Source organism: Agelaius phoeniceus, chromosome 5 (genome assembly GCF_051311805.1).
Source record: "Agelaius phoeniceus isolate bAgePho1 chromosome 5, bAgePho1.hap1, whole genome shotgun sequence".
Lineage (NCBI taxonomy): Eukaryota > Metazoa > Chordata > Aves > Passeriformes > Icteridae > Agelaius > Agelaius phoeniceus.
This window is the reverse complement of record NC_135269.1, coordinates 47044286-47062975: the sequence shown is the minus strand read 5'-3', so window position 1 is coordinate 47062975 and position 18690 is coordinate 47044286. Positions and strand designations below refer to the sequence as shown.

Genomic DNA, 18690 nt, shown 5'->3' with positions numbered 1-18690 from the left:
AGCTCGTGGCTGGTTTGCAGCAGCCTCCTGGGGTGGCTGTAGGCAGCACAATGCATTATGAACAGATGCCCGAATTAACTCGTGTGTGAGAAGCACGAGCGTGTAGCTGTGCTGTAGTTCTGCTCCATCCAGATCAATTCATGTGTAGGCAAAGCTCAATGCACGTGATGGCCTTTTACAGTCAGCTCTGGCCATTTGGCATTAGGAAAGCTGCATGCCTCCATGTCTTTCTGCTGCTGGTAATCCTACCTATTTTGAAACCTGGAAAGGTTCTTCAGCTTCTTTTGAGGAGGAAAAGACTTCATCCTGAAAAAAGTACAGCAGAGAGGGTGACAAGAGATTTTGTATTCAAGCACTCCCACAAGAGCAAGGGCACAATAAATTGCACTGTGTTGCATGAGCATACTTAAGCTGGAAAATTTACGGTGAGTTTGTGGACACTGATACTATGATGCATATAAATTCTAGTTAGGAAAATTCATAGAAGAAAAAGGCATCCGTAGTTGTTAAACACAGAAATACCATGTCTGGCTCAGGAGACCCCTGTGCCACAAAATGCTGACAATTGTACTACTGGATTCTTGCATTGCTTGCCTGTGGCCAGCAGCTTCAGGCTTGAACTTAGAAACACTGTGCTCAGGAGTGTTGTTGACAGATTATTATTCTTTTTGAATAATGGCTGCAGTGAAGATGATGTTGCACTTTCTGCAGCTGCTCACAGTGCCAATCTGTTGTATTTACTATGCATAAGGCCATATCAAAGGATAGTTTTTATGTTTCTGCAAAAAGACCACTGAATTAGAACCTTCTTCAAAGGTAATATATACATGTCATTACTCATTAAAAAACTAAAAACCTGCATAAAAGCAAATTCAGTTTTCCATCATCAAGTCAAAATGCAATATTGACTGTTTAAACCAATATAGTGACTTCATAATGTTAGAAACATCCCAATTTCATTTGTTACAGATTTCTTTTTCAACTGCTGAACAGAAGCAAAACCCCTTGAAACAGTTGTTCCTGAAAGTCTCAATCTCTTAAGAGAATGGTACTTTTAAGTCCAGAATAAAAACTTTAAAAATTGCTTTTGCTACTAAGAGGACCAGATTTCAATTATAGCAGATAATATCTGGAATCAATAATAGCTTCTGGCCATCTGTTAGGAGGAAAAGAACAACAGTGTCTGCCTCATTAGTTCTTATATGCAGATCTCCAGTTATTTCAGGCATAAAAATTTTAAGAATATAACCCCAAGCAAAACTTTGAAGTGGGCCAACCACCCCTGTTGCCAGCTAATCAATTCCTTTTCTATCAGAGCATCTTGTTCCCTGTCAAAGCCAGTCCCTCTAACACAGTGTTCCCATCCTCCAAATCTGATCTAGTGTGTGCTTAACACATTTCTGTGTGCTTTGTGTGCCTCTCTTAATTGGGGCATCATGACTTAGGGCACTGAACTAGACTCTATTTTTTACTCAAGTATTTTGCATGTGGATATGGCCAAGCAATAATTAATTATTAAAGTAATTTTTGGTCTTCTACCTCACATCTTTTCCCCACTCTTCTCTTCAGTTGGAGGACTGTTTTTTATTATGTGCAACCCAAATATGCTTTTTTCATACAAGTGCTAATTTTTGAACATGGAGCAGTTGCTGTAGGTATGACTTCTTTTCATCCCTTTATATATGGGGGTGTATGTCCTGCCACACAGCCCAGAACTGAATGTAATGTGTCTCCTTTTGTGGTGTTGGCCTTAATTCTAACTTGTGATGAGGTCATCTTGAGCACCGTGTCATGTCTGCACCCTTTGTGGGGAGACATTTTCATCTTGTAAATGTCAAGTTAAGCCAGCCTTGGAAACAGCTTGCTCTGGGTGTCTCAAATCCTGTTTATAATGCTAACTTGCAGGTAAGGCTTGTATGCGCTAATTGCAAGCAGAAAATTATCTTGTTTCCATTTTTAGAGTGCTGATAGCACTGTTGCTCTAAATGAGCAGAAGCTCAAAACCCCCCACTTAGTTTAGGCTTTAGTTAGGACCTTGGGCTTGGACAGATCTTTTCACACACCAGGCACTTTCATATGTAAAACTGTCCAACAGTGAGCACATCCAACCAGAGATTTTGAATGAGAGCACAAAGATGAATTTTTTTTTGAGAAGCTGAACTTAGGAGCAAACCAAAACTGAAGTTGCTTTAATATTGCATGTCACTATAGTTCTCACAGTATAGTTATCACCATATGATTTCACCTTCTGTATAGATTAGGTTTTTGTATCCTGTGTTGTATTGTTTTCTTATTCTCTGAGCACCCTTTGGCAGCCAAAAAATATTTAATAATGCCAGCTGGCTGCAGTATTTGAACACAGTTGCTAAAATATTTCTGAGGACATATCCTGCTACAAACTTATTGTGGAGTTCCAAATTTCTCCTGTGGCCGAGAGGTGATTGAAGAGAACATCAATCACTGTTTGTGTGCTTGAAAAGGACATTTATTTGACCTTCAGCTACTACAACAACAAAAAATATATCTAGATGTGGTTTTGATACATAGCTTCCTGGGGACATGCATGTGACTGTCCATCTGCGAAGACTGCAGGTATTGGTAAATGATCTGTACTCAGAGTAGATTTTTCTTCTGTCCATCTTCCTTTTCAAGGTCTCTGGTATACACTTGCAATGAAGATAGAAAAGTGATAGTCATGACAGTTATTGTTGTTAGAAGAATTAAAATGGGACATATATGATACATATGGGACAGTGAATGCTCTATTTAAAAAAAGTCTGGCTCTATGAGTATGATAAATATGTACTGCTCCTAAGTTAGATTGAGAACACCTTAAACCATGGTCACTGCAGAGTGATTAATTATATAATTACTGCTACTAGAAGAAAGAATTAAGGAGCATCTGCTTTTGCAGAACAATGTGGTCATTGGAGAAAAAGGCGAGATGTTTAGGACATGAAATTTATACTATGGCTTGCTTAAGAACTCCATCTCCTAGCTGAACCCTTGGATCTTCTCTGGTGGAACAGCAGCTACCTCCTTCCATGCCTTAATTTTTATCCTGCCTGTAGTCTATTTATGTATCTATAGCACAGAAAAACTGAAAAGACATGAATCATAGAACAGATGAATCTATGGATTCTGTAGAGTTCTACAGAATCTACAAAATCATAGAAGGAATGGAAGGGACCTTAAAAATCGTCTTGTTTCAACTCCCCTGCTGTGGGCTGGGACACTTTCACTAGACCAAGTTGCTCAGAGCTCCATCCAAAATCTTGTTTTAAGTGTTCACAGGAGTCCACATCCACAATCTCTCTGGGCAGCCTGTTCCAGTGCCTCACCACCCTCAGTAAAGAATTTTTTTCTTTTATAAACTAAACTTGCCCTCCTTCAGTTTGAAGCCATTCCCCATTGTCCTATGGCTACATCTCGGGGTCTTTGGGCTCGGTGCGACCCCGAGATTGTTAAAAGTCTCTTTCCCAGCCCGAGTGCTTGAAGAATGAGTCGGAGCTCTTCATTTCTTGGTCTCAAGGCTGTTTATTGTGTCTTATCTATAAAAATTTTTCTCCTGCCCTGCCGAGGTCCCTCCAGCAGGACAGTTCCAGGCACACTGCCTGTCCCCGGGGTGGTGTTATGTCTTTATACTAAAAACTATGTATACAATGTTTACAATTACTTTCCAATACCTATCACCTATGTTAGACAGTGAGCTTCTACTCTAAACCAATCTAAAAGTGCCAACATCACAGCAGAAGATGGAGGCCAAGAAGGAGAAAGGCTGGACACACCCAGTTCTCTCCATCTTGCCTCCTGAGCCCCCATACCAAAACCCCCAAAATCTACTTTTCCACCCTGTGATAACTTCACTATTATTCTACCTAAACTGTTGTGGCTTGCTGATCTTCATATAAGGTTGGTCATTTGCTCCATGGGTCGTAATCAAAGCCACAGGTGTTTTGGGCTCCGTGCCAGGGCTTCTGAGCCCCCTGGCAGGGGTCCTGGCCATTCTGGGCAGCCAGAGGGATGTTCTGAGTTCCCACAGCTACATGCTCTTGTATCTCGTGAGAGGTACATGAGATACTCATCTCATGTTGCCCTTTAAGACCAAGGCAAAAAAGTTGTTGGGTGCTTCAGCCCTCATCTGTGGTTGTCAGTTGTTAGAACAGTTGATGTGTTGGCCACTTTCTGTCTTGGTCCCAGTTCAGTTGCATGATTTGATTATTACAAAGTTATCTGAGTCAACATTTGTGAGGTAAATTTATCTGTGGGTTCCTGTGCTTTTCATTAAATCCTCTGCTGCTCTGCAATGCTCTTTATTTTACTTTGATTGACACTGCTAAACACCACAGGCTACCTGTTTTGAGCCTGACCTTACACCACAAGAATCCAGGGAGTGTTTTTCAAGTGTATCAGGTGAATGTGCTTAGAGGTGAAGATGATGCCCTCATTTCTTTCTGTCTTTTTCTGGTACTCTGCAGGCCGTCTTTCTAGAAGATATTTCAGGGTATAATTTTGTTCCTCTATACATGCTCTAAAATGATTTCTAGCTATTTTCTGCACTGTGTCAGATTTCAATCTTGTTTTATCCTGAAAGGTTTTTTTTTAAACTTAAAAAAGAGAAGAGAAAAAGATCTTTAATATCTCTAGTAACTAGTAATAAAAACTGAATGTCACAGAAAAGTCAAATCATAACAATGTGACAGGATATATTGTCTCATAAGGAGAAAATTACTGTCCTTTTTTTATTTCATGGAGTTTAAAAATAAGACATCTCATAACTGTAATAACAGATGAGGGTTTGGTTTGTTTTGCATACTTCTTCAGGTAATTCCTTAATTTTATTTCAGTTGCTGTACATGCTATTTTGGCAGGCTTCATATTTAAATTTTGAGTCTTTCAAACTAGAAAGGTGACCAGAGTGACTTCTGTCATTCCAGTGCCACACTAGAATATAGATGCACTTTGCATTGATATTCAGGGGGTTTGCTTCTTATTTTTATTTCTACAGAGTTAATAAATTGTTTTAATTTTCAGCTCGTTGTAAAATAATTAATTGAAGAATTCTTGTTGGTTTTTTTTTAACTCTTAGACAATTTTTCTCACTGTACTAATGCTGTCTTGCTACTAAGCTGCTGCAAATGATCATGGTGCACTTGATCATGGTGTGGAACCAAAGCAGCTTTTTATTTCTTGCTTCAAATCTCCCAGTATTCAGTTCAGTGTAAAAAGCTTGAAGAGTGTGAGTAGCACCAGGACAAATAGAGATTGATTCAATGCACATTCTTGAGGGGGATCAATACTATAAATACTGGTCTCATGCTGTGTCAAACTTCTAGGGACTGTCCAGGGATATAATTTCACAGGATTTTTTTAGAGATAAATACTGTGGGTTAATCGCAGTAGTGATTTTGTCATGAGTGAAATGATGAGGGAATACAATGAGTTTTGAAGTCTTCAAATTCTGGAGAAGGATTTGGCAAAAAAGTACTTTATGTGCATTTTTTAAATGTGCTGTCCTATAGCATAAACCATATCCTGTGGGTTTACTCTTAAAATCCCAAACTTCTTCTGAAGATTCACAAAGAAATTTCTGGTTCCTGTGGTTGCTGCCAGCTAACCTCTCCTGCTGCCTTTGATGAACAATGTGGCAGGCACAGATGGTCCATGACAGGTTATGTTGTGTTTGAGTGTTGTGTCTGCTTGTGGCAGGGTAGACCTCCAACAGAAGGCAAGAGTGTATATATGTCCTTGCATATATGCATATCCTTTTGGCTTTTATTTGTGAAGTTTTCTTGTCACGCCTCTCAGTTAGTGGGGTTTCCTTTTTTGCTGTTATATTTGAGGTTTCCTGTCTGGATGGGTAGATATTTGACAGCAGTAAGACTGCTGTTAGGCTGCAAAGTCTTTTTGTGCATCATGCCCTGGTGGATAGGCTGTTTTCCTCCTCTTCCACTTCAAAATTCAGCTCTGAAAGAAGATTACAATACAGAGAACCAAAAGCACTATTGCTTGGTCTCGTGGCCTGAATTAGACAGTATTTTAATTCAGCATTTCAAGTACAGAAAGAGCAGGATTGAATAGCTGAATTGCTATCTAACATGTTAATGGATTTTTAGCATTTTTAGGAGTGAGCTCTTTGAGTGGCTTTTGGGTATTTTGTTTTGATTCAGAGTGAAAAAATAGCTGTCTATTGTTTTAGAACTAATAATATAAGACTTAATATTTGGCCATTGTAAATATTTGGGAACATCACTGCTCTGGTGGATGTTTTGTTTTATCTCCAGCTCCATTTCTATAGCTCTTGTCCCAGCCTGAGCTCATGACCTCCCTTCAATGGCTTTGGTGAAGCTGCAGGGGAAGCTTAGTGTGCACTGGATGTATTGGAGTGAACAACATGCTTTAGTGGTCTCCACCCCCTAACCATTTCCTCACATTTGGGATTTTATGGAGTGCTGGGTCTATAGCATCCATTAAGCAAATGTGAAATAAGGTTTTCTTTTCATGGTGTGTGAGTGGTATGGATGGCAACAAAAATATTGGCACATATTGGCACTTTCAGCTCACAAAATTCTGAGGTCTGATGCGTGTTAGTGTAAGCATTTGGAATAAAACACTTTCTGTCCTTCGGGGTACTTATACTAGCTAATAGTGTTCTCCAGTACAAGCTTTCCATTCATGTATCATAAGGCTGTGTTTAGGTTTATTTCTGAGTCCTGTGTTTTGAATTTTCTGCTCATAAAAGTGGCTTAATTATTCTTTTTTTTACTTTTTCCACACTTTATTAAATTTGAGTAAGCCTGTTTCTTCTAACATGTAATTTCTCATGGTAATATACTATTTTGTTAACAATAGGAATAATTTATATTTTAATGTTGTGAGTAATTGAAGCATATTATATTTTTCAGTAATTGCTGGTTTTCGAGGGACAGTCCCACATGGCCTATCACTGGAGATTGGAGACACTGTTCAAATATTAGAGAAATGTGATGGTGAGTTCACAGGTGATTCCAGTGAGAATTAAGTTTTGTGTATTGATGGTTTGAACCCCATTAATATTCATTTATTTTTTTAAAGTAACACATTTTTGAAATCAATAATATAATACATTTTGGCCTCTTAATTTTTTTCCACAGTTCAGTGAGCTCTAATCTCTATAATAATTAATTTGCAGTACATTAATTTTTATTTAATCTCTCTAATAAACATTTACAGAGGATAAGAGTTATGACAGAAAGGAAGTCTCTCATGATTCTTTTGCTTTCTTGGTATTTCTGAGGGAAACCTGGCTGCCATCAAGACGTTTTCAAATTAATTCAAAGTCACAACTTAAAATCTTAAAGCAGTGTAAGCATTGTCCTCTGCTTTGCATTAGAGAATGCAAATATAATTTTAACAAATGTCTGTTGCTAGTGTTAGAGAAATAAAGTTGTGTTTTCTTTTCACAGTCTGCCTCCCTAACATCTAAAAATCAACACATTGATATTTTTTATCATTTGGGATCATATAGGGTTTGGGATTTTTTTTGTTGGTGGCTTTTTTTTTTTTTGTAATATCGTAGCAGGATTATATATGGTTAACCTTGTAAGAAATGTTCTTTTAGAAGGCATAGGATCTATTCTGTTGAATCAGGTATATTATGAGTTTTATATAGCATTCTAGTTGATAGATGTAGAACCTCAAGTCCAGAAATGATTTGTAAATGTTTTGAGTTAGTATGAAACTATTTCTGTTTTGACCACTGTGGTGTCCAAGGCAGAATTTACCTAGGTTACATTGTTAGAAACATTTAGGGTTTAAGAGTAATTCCTGAAATTGTGTGAATGAAGTCATCCAAATATGAACTGGTTTAAATGAAATACCTTTCACTGTATGGAAAAATCTTTTAAATTAATATCGTCTGACAGCACTGTGGAATTGTCATATCTGTCCAAAAGGGAAAGATGAAATCTGTATTACATATGTAAATGATTTGCACTCTTTAAAAACCAAAATGTGCTTTCTTCACAGGGTGGTACAGAGGATTTGCCTTAAAAAACCCCAATCTTAAGGTAAAGGTCAATTGCAGTTTTGCATTCTTGGGCAAAAATATATATTTATTTTTTAAAAGTTAATAATCTGCTTGTAAGTGTGTGATATTTACTCTTAAAAGCAAACCATAGCGTAGTGTTAAGTACATTATTGGTACTACTTTAATTAGATTTGGACATGGATTACCCTTTTGAAATGCTTCTATGTATTAGGATAATACACTTCACAAATCCAGGCCTGTGGTGAATTTTCTTTCATTTCCAAACTTTAGATTTTCCACTCAGAGGAAGCTGAGTTGAAGGGAAAAGACTATTGAGAATAAAAAATGTAAAAACTGTTGGCAAAGTTGGTTAAACTGTGCCTGTTTTTCTTGAAGCTACGAATTAATTGAGAGCAGCCAGTGGAGACAGCCAGTTTATAGGAGCCCATGCAGAGTATCAATTGAATAAAACATATGTGCTGCCATGTAAAATACATGGTTCATTTTGGTTTTCTTTGATGTGTAGTCTTTGGTTTCCATAGTAGCATAGTATTCTAAACCAGACTTCACTGATTTATTTCTTCTGCATTCAGACATGAAAAGTTACTGAAATTTATATTTCAGTGTCTGTTCATGTTGTATGTTTAAGCTTTAGTTGTCTTTTTGTCTATTTTCTTAACCTCTCCTGTTGTCTTGCCTCTGGGATTGTACAGATATTTTTTTCATGGGAAAGAAAGATCCTAAATTACCTGTTCATCCTTTAACCTGCATTATAAGCTGTGCTCTTCTTTTTTCTGTCCTCATTTCCAAGATTATTCAGCTGCAAAAAAGGCACATACACAATAATTTTGAAAAGTTTCTAGGGCCTTATATCCAGTTATTGGCCTTTTGTGCCAAGGCCTGTGGTCTCTAATCACATAAATTTCCTTTCTTTATACAGGAGGTCGATTCAAACAATAAATTTAGCCACAGAGTCTAATTTGATGTTTACTACTTTGACCTCATTGATGTATTTTACAGTTTGATTTATAAGACATGAGCAGTTGTGGTTTGTTATTGCATCTTCTGTGTCTTTTGTTGCAATTCTCACCACATGCTGGCTGTCAGTCTTGCTTTGTGGTCTGTCAAATGTGTGATGGAAGTTATGAATAGGTTTTCTAAACATGACTTGATGTGTGAAGAGATGAGATATATATTCTCTGTTTTCCTAGCGTGAATGCAAACAGTTTTTCTGACTTGGATTTTTGAAGAGAGTCTCTCCAAAAGTAAAATCATAAGAACACCTTGTACCTCCTCTTGTTATTGGTAGTACTCTGTCAAGATTCTTCCCTTGTTATTGTGCCAGCTTTGACACTGGAAGAAGCAATGTGTGGCAGCTGGTGTGCAGTAAGGGTGCATCTGCATCCCTGACACATCCCTGTTGCACCTGCAGGGCTGTATGTCCTCCTGTCCTTGGGAGATGCTCCCCTCAACTACTTTGCATTACAGAGGAGTAGGAGCATTTTAAAAGGGTAGTTGTCACTACACAGTAGATTTGGTTTTTGAAGGTCTAATGGTTGTGTGAAAAGAAAATGGGACACCATCATCACAAAGGAAAGCTGTATGCAGCTGTGCTTATTATGAAGAGACCATATATGTATTTTCTCTCACTGCATGAGATGTAGTGTATTATCTTCCCAGCCAGAGTCTTGGAGCTTGCTTCACATTTTGCTCATTCTGATTTGTGCAGGCCAGTGTGCTTTAGAGCAGTGGGACTGTTGCAGCAATGCTGAGTGCTCACCAGAATGGTGGGGAGCCCTAAACAGCTGGGAAAGGGCTGCTCCTGGCAGGCACAGGCTCTGTCATAGGCATCTGCCACAGCTTTCCTGTGCACTGCAGGCAGAGCAGCTACCAAATTAGACTCCATTTTGATTTCCTTTGTTTACTTGACTTTATTTTTATTGAATATTGTTAACTTTGTTTATTCTGCTTAATTTTAAAAATCCCTGTCTGAAAATCCTTGCTTTTAAGATGCAGTTGATAAGACATTAACCTCCACAGCTGGTCTGTTTCTTATCAAGGTGGAAATAATGAATAAAACAGTCTACCATAAAGGAGCTCTCAAACAATCTTCTGCATGTTCTACAGGAGTTTATCTTCTAATTTTCTGAAGTGTTGAAGATTTTAAACTCTACTGAATATGGCATTTTAGTTTCTGTTAGAGCTATACTGAGTATTTATTGCATTCATTCCTTGTGTGTGTTTTTTGTTAATTATCTGGAGAACTTTGAATTTGGCATATATTTGCATATTGAATTATACTAAATGGAATGCCAAACTCATGTAAGGGGACTTTTTACCTAAACTTTTTCTATTTTTCAGGGCATATTTCCATCTAACTACATTCACTTGAAGAATGCATGTGTTAAGAACAAAGGGTATGTGTGAAATGTTCTGATTTCAAATATTTAAACATGGTCAGTTACTTGTACCAAAAATCTTTTGCTTATAAAGTAGATCACTTAGTTATATTATGATATCTTCAGCTTACTGCCAGAGGACTTGAAATGGTTGTCTTTAGCTAACCTGATACTCCTGCACAGTCATAAAATTGGAATGCTGTATCCAGAAAGGCACTGAATGCAATTGGGAATATCATTCTGTATTGTCTAGAGAAAAGGGGAAACAATTATTTCAAGTTTGGCTTGGAAATGGCATTGCCTTAATTTGAAGAAATTATTCTTTACATAAGCTGCCTTCTAACCTGCTGTTTAAGATTAGCTGTTTTCTTTGAGGGCTGCAGCTCTACCAGTTGGCATTTTACAAAAAAAAGTGTAAAAAAATGTATCAGTTTAATGGCAAAAAATTTTGCTAAACCTGTAAATGAACAGAGAAACGTTTTCCTTTTTTCAGGTGATGGAGAGCCAGTATTTATTTTTGACAACAGTTGATGTTGATGTTTTTTCACATTTAGAAGAGTTGATAAAAACCAGAGTCATTGGTTAATATGCGGTTTGAAATTTTGTTTTGAAATTGAACTTGTCTGACTTAAAAAAACACTGATTTTTTTCTTTTATGTATAAAACTTGATACCTTGATAGTATCACTTCTAAAAATTTAAAACTTAAAAAAATTGTCAGTGAACTTAATTTCACAGTTTTCACAGTTTTACTTAATTTGTCATTGTTCATACTGTATCCTTTATTTGGATTTATTAGTAGAGAACTGATACAAATTAGTTTGAAAACTATTTAGGTAAGGACATTTCTCACAATAGGTGGATGCTTGAGCATGAAGTGACCTTTGTTTTGGGAGCATAAATGAGTGTGTTGGAGATTCATTATTCATGATGGGCAGAAATAATGATGAAGACTGTAATAATAATAAAACAAGTTTCATTCTCACAGGTGAAAATGTCCCCATGTTACTGTTAAAGTCCCTGTGAAATTACAGCCACATGTGATTTGTCATGCCCTAGGATCCCTTTTTCCTTTTAAAGTTATAACTAAAACTGAAGGCTCATTGAAACAAAATTGTAAGGCCTCACAATAAAATGAAGTTTAAAGGCAGAATAATTTTTGTTAGTGGACACCTTGACAGTATTTGCATGGATTTCAATCTTTGTTGCATCTATTTCCTTTGTTGGTTAGTTTCCCATTCAGGCCATGTTCCCTGCTGCACATCATGGCCAAGAGCTGTCACATTGTTATGTTAATTTAGTAAGAGAGACAAGATATCATGAAAAAAGTAATCCAGGCATGAAAAGCTGAAGTGTCAAGATCCCTTTGGAAACTATGGGATTTATTCTGCTGTGAAAGTTGGTTTTTAAATGCTTATCTCACAGTAAAAAAACCTCACCTTGACTTCTCTGGGGCCAAGGCTTTGCATGGGGATTAAACTATTTTCACCCAAAGTTTTTCCATGGGGATTCAATAAATCTACAAATAAAAAGTGTCATGGTCTGTAGGGAGTACTCATGTAGGTTGACAGATATCGCTGTTGGCAGTAGGAAGTCTACATATTAGTAACTGCAATGGGATTAGTAATGCTTGTGCAATATCATGTGTTCTTCTGCATGTTACAGACAATTTGAAATGGTTATTCCAACAGAAGATTCTGTTATTACAGAAATGACATCAACTCTAAGAGACTGGGGAACAATGTGGAAACAACTCTATGTGGTAAGTACCCTGAATAATATTGCTTTGACTTAATAAATGTGATCTCAAAAGGTGCACTGTTGTTTAGATGGTCTGGTTTAGTTGAAGTGTATATTTCAGAAAAAAATCAAAAACATTTGGTTTTTAAATTTTTTTAAAATGTTTTACTAATACCTTGAAATCTTATTTTAGTGTTATTAGTGTGTCTCTTGTAGTCACATGAATAATAATAATAATATACTTCAGTAGAACTTATCAGACACCAGGACCAAAGATGCACCTGAATTACTGTTTATTCAATTTGGCTTTTTGACTGCAGAAATGACAGCTCTATAGCTTTAAAGCTCTGTAGTGTCTGATGGAAAACTGTGAAAACATACTGTCAGTATAGCTCTTTATAATGTTCCTACAAAGTCCTTTTTGTCTCCTGTTTCTAATTCTATGACCTTTTTTCCCTTGGTTTTCTTTTACTTATAACATTCATATTTCCCTCTTTTTGTTACAGCAGTTGCACAGCTCTTTTTGGCAACATTTTTCTTCACTGCTGTTGTTATTGCTTGTTCAAAATTACCCTGCTTTTCTTCCTTTCCAGACAGAAAGCCAAGACAAACAGTAAATTAATGCCCTTTTAGTGAGCTTATGAAGTGAATGAATGTGAAGTGAAAAGAGCAGATTTATCAAATTGCGATTTTTCAGAGTGCTTGGAATATAAAAGTTGTTGATGGAGAGTCATGGTACTTCTAAATGAATTTTAGGTTTAACTTATGCAGCAGAACTAGCTGAACTTTATTTTTATGCCTTTTATTCATAGGAAGAAAGAAAAGGGAAAGGGACTTAGGGTTTTTGGCAAGAATTAACAGAACAAATCTTAACAGGAGTGTTTCTTCAATTTTGTGTGATGAATCACTTAGATGAAGGTTGTAGTAATTTCTCAAGCTAAAGGTTCTCAAAAAAACAATGTAAAACTACTTAGAATTAGTGAAGGAGGAGTTAATAGATTTTTCCAGAACAGAGGTACATTTATGGGAAATTGTTATGCCCATAGCTGGTATATAATTAGAGTAGGAGGATGTGGTTTCAAAGCAGTCATATTCACATAATTTCTCCTACTTCACAGTTGGATAAAGAAGAACTGTCTGGACAAGATTCCGTCTGTGTGATACTATTTATTTATGATTAGGTGGTAGTGTGTAGAGTTTTATCAATGCAAGGGAAAGTTAAAACAAATTAACACTGTGGTTCAGTGTTTGAATGCTTAGAGCTATTGCTTTTTCTATCCCTTATGTGTATGAGTTCAAATAGTCTTGAAATATAGATGATATATTCAGTTTGGATGAGATAGCAGCACAGAGTCAGCATACTCTTGGAATGAAACAATGCTGTGTTATGCAACACATTAACTTTTTTGTTGAATTTTTGTCATACTTGTCATGTACACTAGATTAGGTTAAATGTGACAGACACAAGGAGTTGGACTGGAATATTGGGATGGGTGTGGTGCACAGACAAGGTCTGTGGGAGGTCTGAAATTATTTTATATGCACACACTCACATGCAGTTAAAATGGTCACAGTGTGATGGGGAATAATAGACTAAGTAAGGGGAAAAAGGGGGTTTTCCTAATTTCCTCATCATGTATGTATTTATTAGGATTATCAGTTTATAAGCAGATATCCTGATTATCAGGTGATGCAGAGGCAATCATGTTTGTATCTCACAGAGGAATGAGGGGGATCTCTTTCACCGGCTGTGGCACATAATGAATGAGATCCTGGACCTGCGGAGGCAGGTCCTTGTTGGCCACCTCACCCACGATCGCATGAAGGACGTCAAGCGCCACATCACTGCTCGGCTGGACTGGGGCAACGAGTGAGTGAATATACAGACATCAAATGTAATGAAACTGCAAAGCCAGTTCTTCAGGCTGGTTGCAGAATGGTGAAATAACGAACACATTTCTAACTAGCGTTACCTTTTTTTTCCAATAGACTTTCTCCATTGTTTTTCTGTCCACTATGTTTTAACAGTGAAAAGTCGCTTATTGTTTTATTCAGCTTTTTTATATCTGTGTAATTTATGTAGCAGTAGTGCTATCTATAAGACAGTATTTATTCCAATTGCATTGCAATATCTGGAGCAGCATTTTACATCTTTTTAATACACATGATCCCTGGATAATGCATTCAGCAGAGCTTTGTGTTCTAACTGAAACTACATTGGTTGGGATTGCTTCTTTTTTAATTTGGTCACACAATTTAGTTCCTACTTGGGCATCTCTAACACACATCCAGCTACTGCACTCTGCATCTTCCTTTAGTCCAAATAACTGAAATGAGCTTACACAAATTTTATTATCATACTTTTTTTTAAGCAAGAAAATGGTTAAAACACCCTCTGGTATTTAGGTGCTGTTTCCAAAGTCTGTTCTTTAGCATATATTTATACAGATAAATGCTAACTAAAGGAAGCAATATTCAGTAGTAGAATTACCTGAATTCCTGGGGTTTCTACAGCTATCTGAAAGCATAAATATCTAACAGAGTGAAAGGGTTGTGACTAAATGTGTATGATTACCTGTCTGCTTAGAATTTTGCAGTAACTGAAAGGAATTAATTGTGAAGGTTTTTGACAAGGTTTTTTCCTGCTCTTTAAAACGTATTTTTGAAAAACTTGATAATATTTTGAATTTCATGTCCTTATGCATTCTTAAACATTATTACTTGCTGCTGTGCTGGAAATAAATTGTATTCCTGTTGATTCAAGTTCATTTTCTTATTTTGTTCAGTGGATACAGGCAAGCATCTTTGATGTCATCCACTCCAAACTGAAAATAAGCTGATGTTTTGGCATTTGATGGATTTTCTTTTTATCTTCCTTTCCGTGGTTCTTATTCAAATTGACAGTACTAGCGCATTCTCACTGAAATGTTTACAATAGTACGAAGGACAATGTCCATTGCACACTGTCCACTCTGTGAAACAGATTTAAAAATTGTGGGAAAACATTCTATTAATGTTGCAAAGTGGAGAAAGGGAATGGGTCAAATGTGAATGGTGGTTACAGCCAAAATACATCAAAATAAAACCAAAGTCAACTAATTCTAGAGTACCAGTTGATGTGGGCATTGTTTATTGAAATAAACAACAAACACATGCAGAGCTAATTTGTTTCTTTTGAAAATAGAGGCTACTTACTGTTATTCCATTTCTCATACAGACAACTGGGACTTGACTTAGTTCCAAGAAAAGAATATGCTATGGTAGATCCTGAAGAGATCAGTATTACAGAGCTCTACAGGCTGGTAGGTGAATGTAATATTTAGTACTTTTGCTATCAAGTTACATACTGATAATCCACTCTTCTATTTGACCAAAAGTACCTTTTTTGATCCAATATATTGGCATTTTATAATATAATGAATTTTAGTATAAGGAAAGAATTTGTTTGAACAGCTGTGTCATCTCTAAATATGTATGAAATTCTTTGATTTGATATTAAATTTGTCTTTGCATACATGCTTAGTTTAAATATTATTTGTTGTGGTTTCTGATATACCTTTAAAATTATGCTAATATGTTAATATGAATTTAATCATCAATAAAAGCTTATGGGACTCTTTATCATTAGAGCTTTACCTGGCTTATAAGCCTGTCTAGATAAGCTTTGTGGAAATATAATAATGGTATAATATTGTCATAATTGATCATACTGGGCTCTTGGTACTTTCTAATATATTAATGTAAATAGCAGTTAAATTGCATAACGAAGCTTTCCTTTGGGTGTAAAAGCCCATCTTGATCTACTAAAACCAGAACTGATATTTCTCATTCTGATTAAATCTCCAGCAAGGTCTAAGAAAACTTGCCAATTCATTTATGTCGGCTTTGGCTCATATTTAAGTACTGCAGCTGTTACAGATACAAAGTTCTGGGCCTTATGTGCTTAAGAGTAAGCTTGTATTTAAGCTGAATTTTATTTATTATAACTTTTGTATTTAAGTACAAACCCCCCAAAAACATCATTGCTACAATTTTTTGTGGGTCTGAAATAATTATGTATTTTTGTAATAATTTTTAAGTTGTATTTTACTTGTATTGTTGACTTGTAGTGTCAAGCCTAATAGTAAATTCTTTGTGCTAGAATCAGTATACCTTTGAGTAATTTCAAAGGGATATGTAATATTATGGAATCCTGTTGAAGCACTAGATGAAATATGGTGAGGAACCATTAATCACAAGAAACATAGAGAGGAAAAATAACCCAGACAACTAGTAATGGCACTCATGGAGTGTACTTTGAAAAATAAAAACGGGGAAAAAAGATAACCTCAGTATGAGGACTATGTAGCTTAGAAAGATTGCTGTTTAAAATTATGTTTGTTACAATGTAAGAGAGGGATATTACACCTTAATATTGTCCTTCTCTTAATGGGTAACTAAAATGCAGAAAGTATAAACTGTGACATAAATTAAGACAATTTACTAGCTTGTACAAAGCAGTTTGCCAGAGGTCATAAAATGTGGGTATGATTGCTTTTCCCCAGTTTAAAATACTGGTATTTAGTCTTCTGCAAAAGCATTTTTTTATGTCTTTGAATAGTGGAATATCAAATCATTAACTGTTTAAACCAGCTAAGAAATACAATGTTGTTAGAGCACAAAGCTTTAAAGTGGCTCTACACTTTCAGAGTAAAAAAACCCCAAACTTCTAGAGATTAATTTTTCACCTAGAGATAACTATGAAGTGTAACACTGGGAAAGTAAATTCCCTGTGTTTTCCTTCTCAGATGCAAAAGAAAAACAAGAGAAAGGAAAAAATACAAGTTAGTATTAATTAAAAAAAAATACTAATTTGGAATAAGAAAGTAATTCTACATTACATATTTTACCTCTTCTTGTTTTGAGAATTTTATAATTGACTCAAACTGGTCACTGTTTTTGTGGTGTTTCCAGATGGAACATCGCCATCGAAAAAAAGACACACCAGTACCAGCTAGCAGCCACCATCTTTTTGTTCAGATGAAGAGTTTAATGTGCTCCAATCTGGGAGAGGAACTGGAAGTAATCTTTTCACTCTTTGATAGTAAAGAAAATCGACCCATCAGGTACCATTTGATTTCAATTTAAATACTGATTTTATATAAGTTTTACAATAAATACTGTATCTTTTGATCCAGGTAAAAAATTCCACATCTAGAAACAAGGGCAAGGTGGTTTTGTTTCATGAGAATATTTTGCCTCCTTCTGAAATTCAGTTGTTATATCTGTTGGTTTTTAGTGTGATTTAAGGTATACAAAAATATATACATCTCTGTCTTGTTTACTTATTTCACCTTCCAGGTTTTTTTTCTTTGTAGAGAAGTATATATACATGTATGTGTACAGAATGGCAATTTTTCAGTATCCCTGTTTTCATCTCTCCTAATCAGTGCACATTCAAAACTTTGAACTTTTGTTTTCTCTGTAATATTTATAAGAGGAATTCTCCTTGGTACATGAGATTGGAGGGCTGCCTTTAGTCAGTGACTTAAGCATATTTTTTTTATAAAAGGAGCCTTTGCTTCTATGAGAAGGTGCTGGTTCTTCAATGAAACTGTCAAAATCAATCTGTCCTAGAGTTTAAATTCTGTGAGAGACCTGATAACCTTTGATTTTTAAAATATTCAATAGCTACTTTTATTTTCAGAATTCTGGCTAGGAGAGAAAACATGGGAGTGATTAGTAGTGAAGCCACTGTGCATTTAATAAATATGAGCACAGGAGGAGAGTACAGTTAGTGCAAGAGCTCAGTGATTTCTCTTTGAGGAATAGGCCAGGAAGTCTGAACCATTAAATGGCTGTGCAGTGGTGATGGGTGTGGTGGGTTGACCCTGGCCTGCAGCCAGCCATAGCCACCCTGTCACTCCCCTCCTCATCTGGACAGGGGACAGAAAATAGAACAAAAGGCTCACGGGTCAAGATAAGGACAGGGAGAGATCGTTCACCAATTAACATCACAGATAAAACAGACCTGACATGGGGAAAATTAATTTATTACCAATCATATCATAGTAGGAATAATGAGAAATAAACCCAAAACTTCAAACCTCTTCCTTCCCACTTCTCCCTTCTTCCTGTGCTCAACCTCGTTCCTGCTTTTCTCTCCTTCGTCCACCCTGGCAGTGCAGGGGACTGGAAACTGGAGCTGTGGTCAATTGGTCACACATTGTCTCTGCCACTCCCTCCTCCTCCAGGGGAAGACTCCTCACACTCTTCCTCTGCTCCAGCCTGGGGGCCCTCCCACGGGAGGCTGTTTTCTGTGAACTTCTCCGGCCTGAATCCTTTCCACAGCTGTTGTCTTAAATATGGCAATAGGAGTTTGGGGAACTATGTGGAAGTTGGGCTGAATTTGACAAAATTATGTCTGTACTTTGCAGTGCAGGCAAAATAAGTAACCAGTACTTTGAAGGAAGAGTATATTGAGTACATTAATGTTTATAGTTAGTGAGATCATGTACACACAGCTAGTGTTAGTGTTAGCTCTTAAATACTGACATTTCATTCT

At 36.4% G+C, this 18690-nt stretch overlaps 1 protein-coding gene across 4 annotated transcripts in view; it reads left to right on the top strand.

Annotated features, from left to right (window-relative positions):
* Positions 1-18690, top strand: part of DOCK4 (dedicator of cytokinesis 4) — a 222676-nt gene that overhangs the window by 74385 nt on the left and 129601 nt on the right. For all 4 annotated transcript variants that reach the window (XM_077178944.1, XM_077178943.1, XM_077178942.1 and 1 more), the window contains exons 2-8: positions 6906-6989; positions 8008-8048; positions 10370-10425; positions 12072-12168; positions 13868-14016; positions 15364-15448; positions 17100-17251. In XM_077178944.1, the coding sequence (XP_077035059.1) occupies positions 6906-6989; positions 8008-8048; positions 10370-10425; positions 12072-12168; positions 13868-14016; positions 15364-15448; positions 17100-17251 (664 nt within the window). The remainder of the gene's footprint in view (positions 1-6905; positions 6990-8007; positions 8049-10369; positions 10426-12071; positions 12169-13867; positions 14017-15363; positions 15449-17099; positions 17252-18690) is intronic.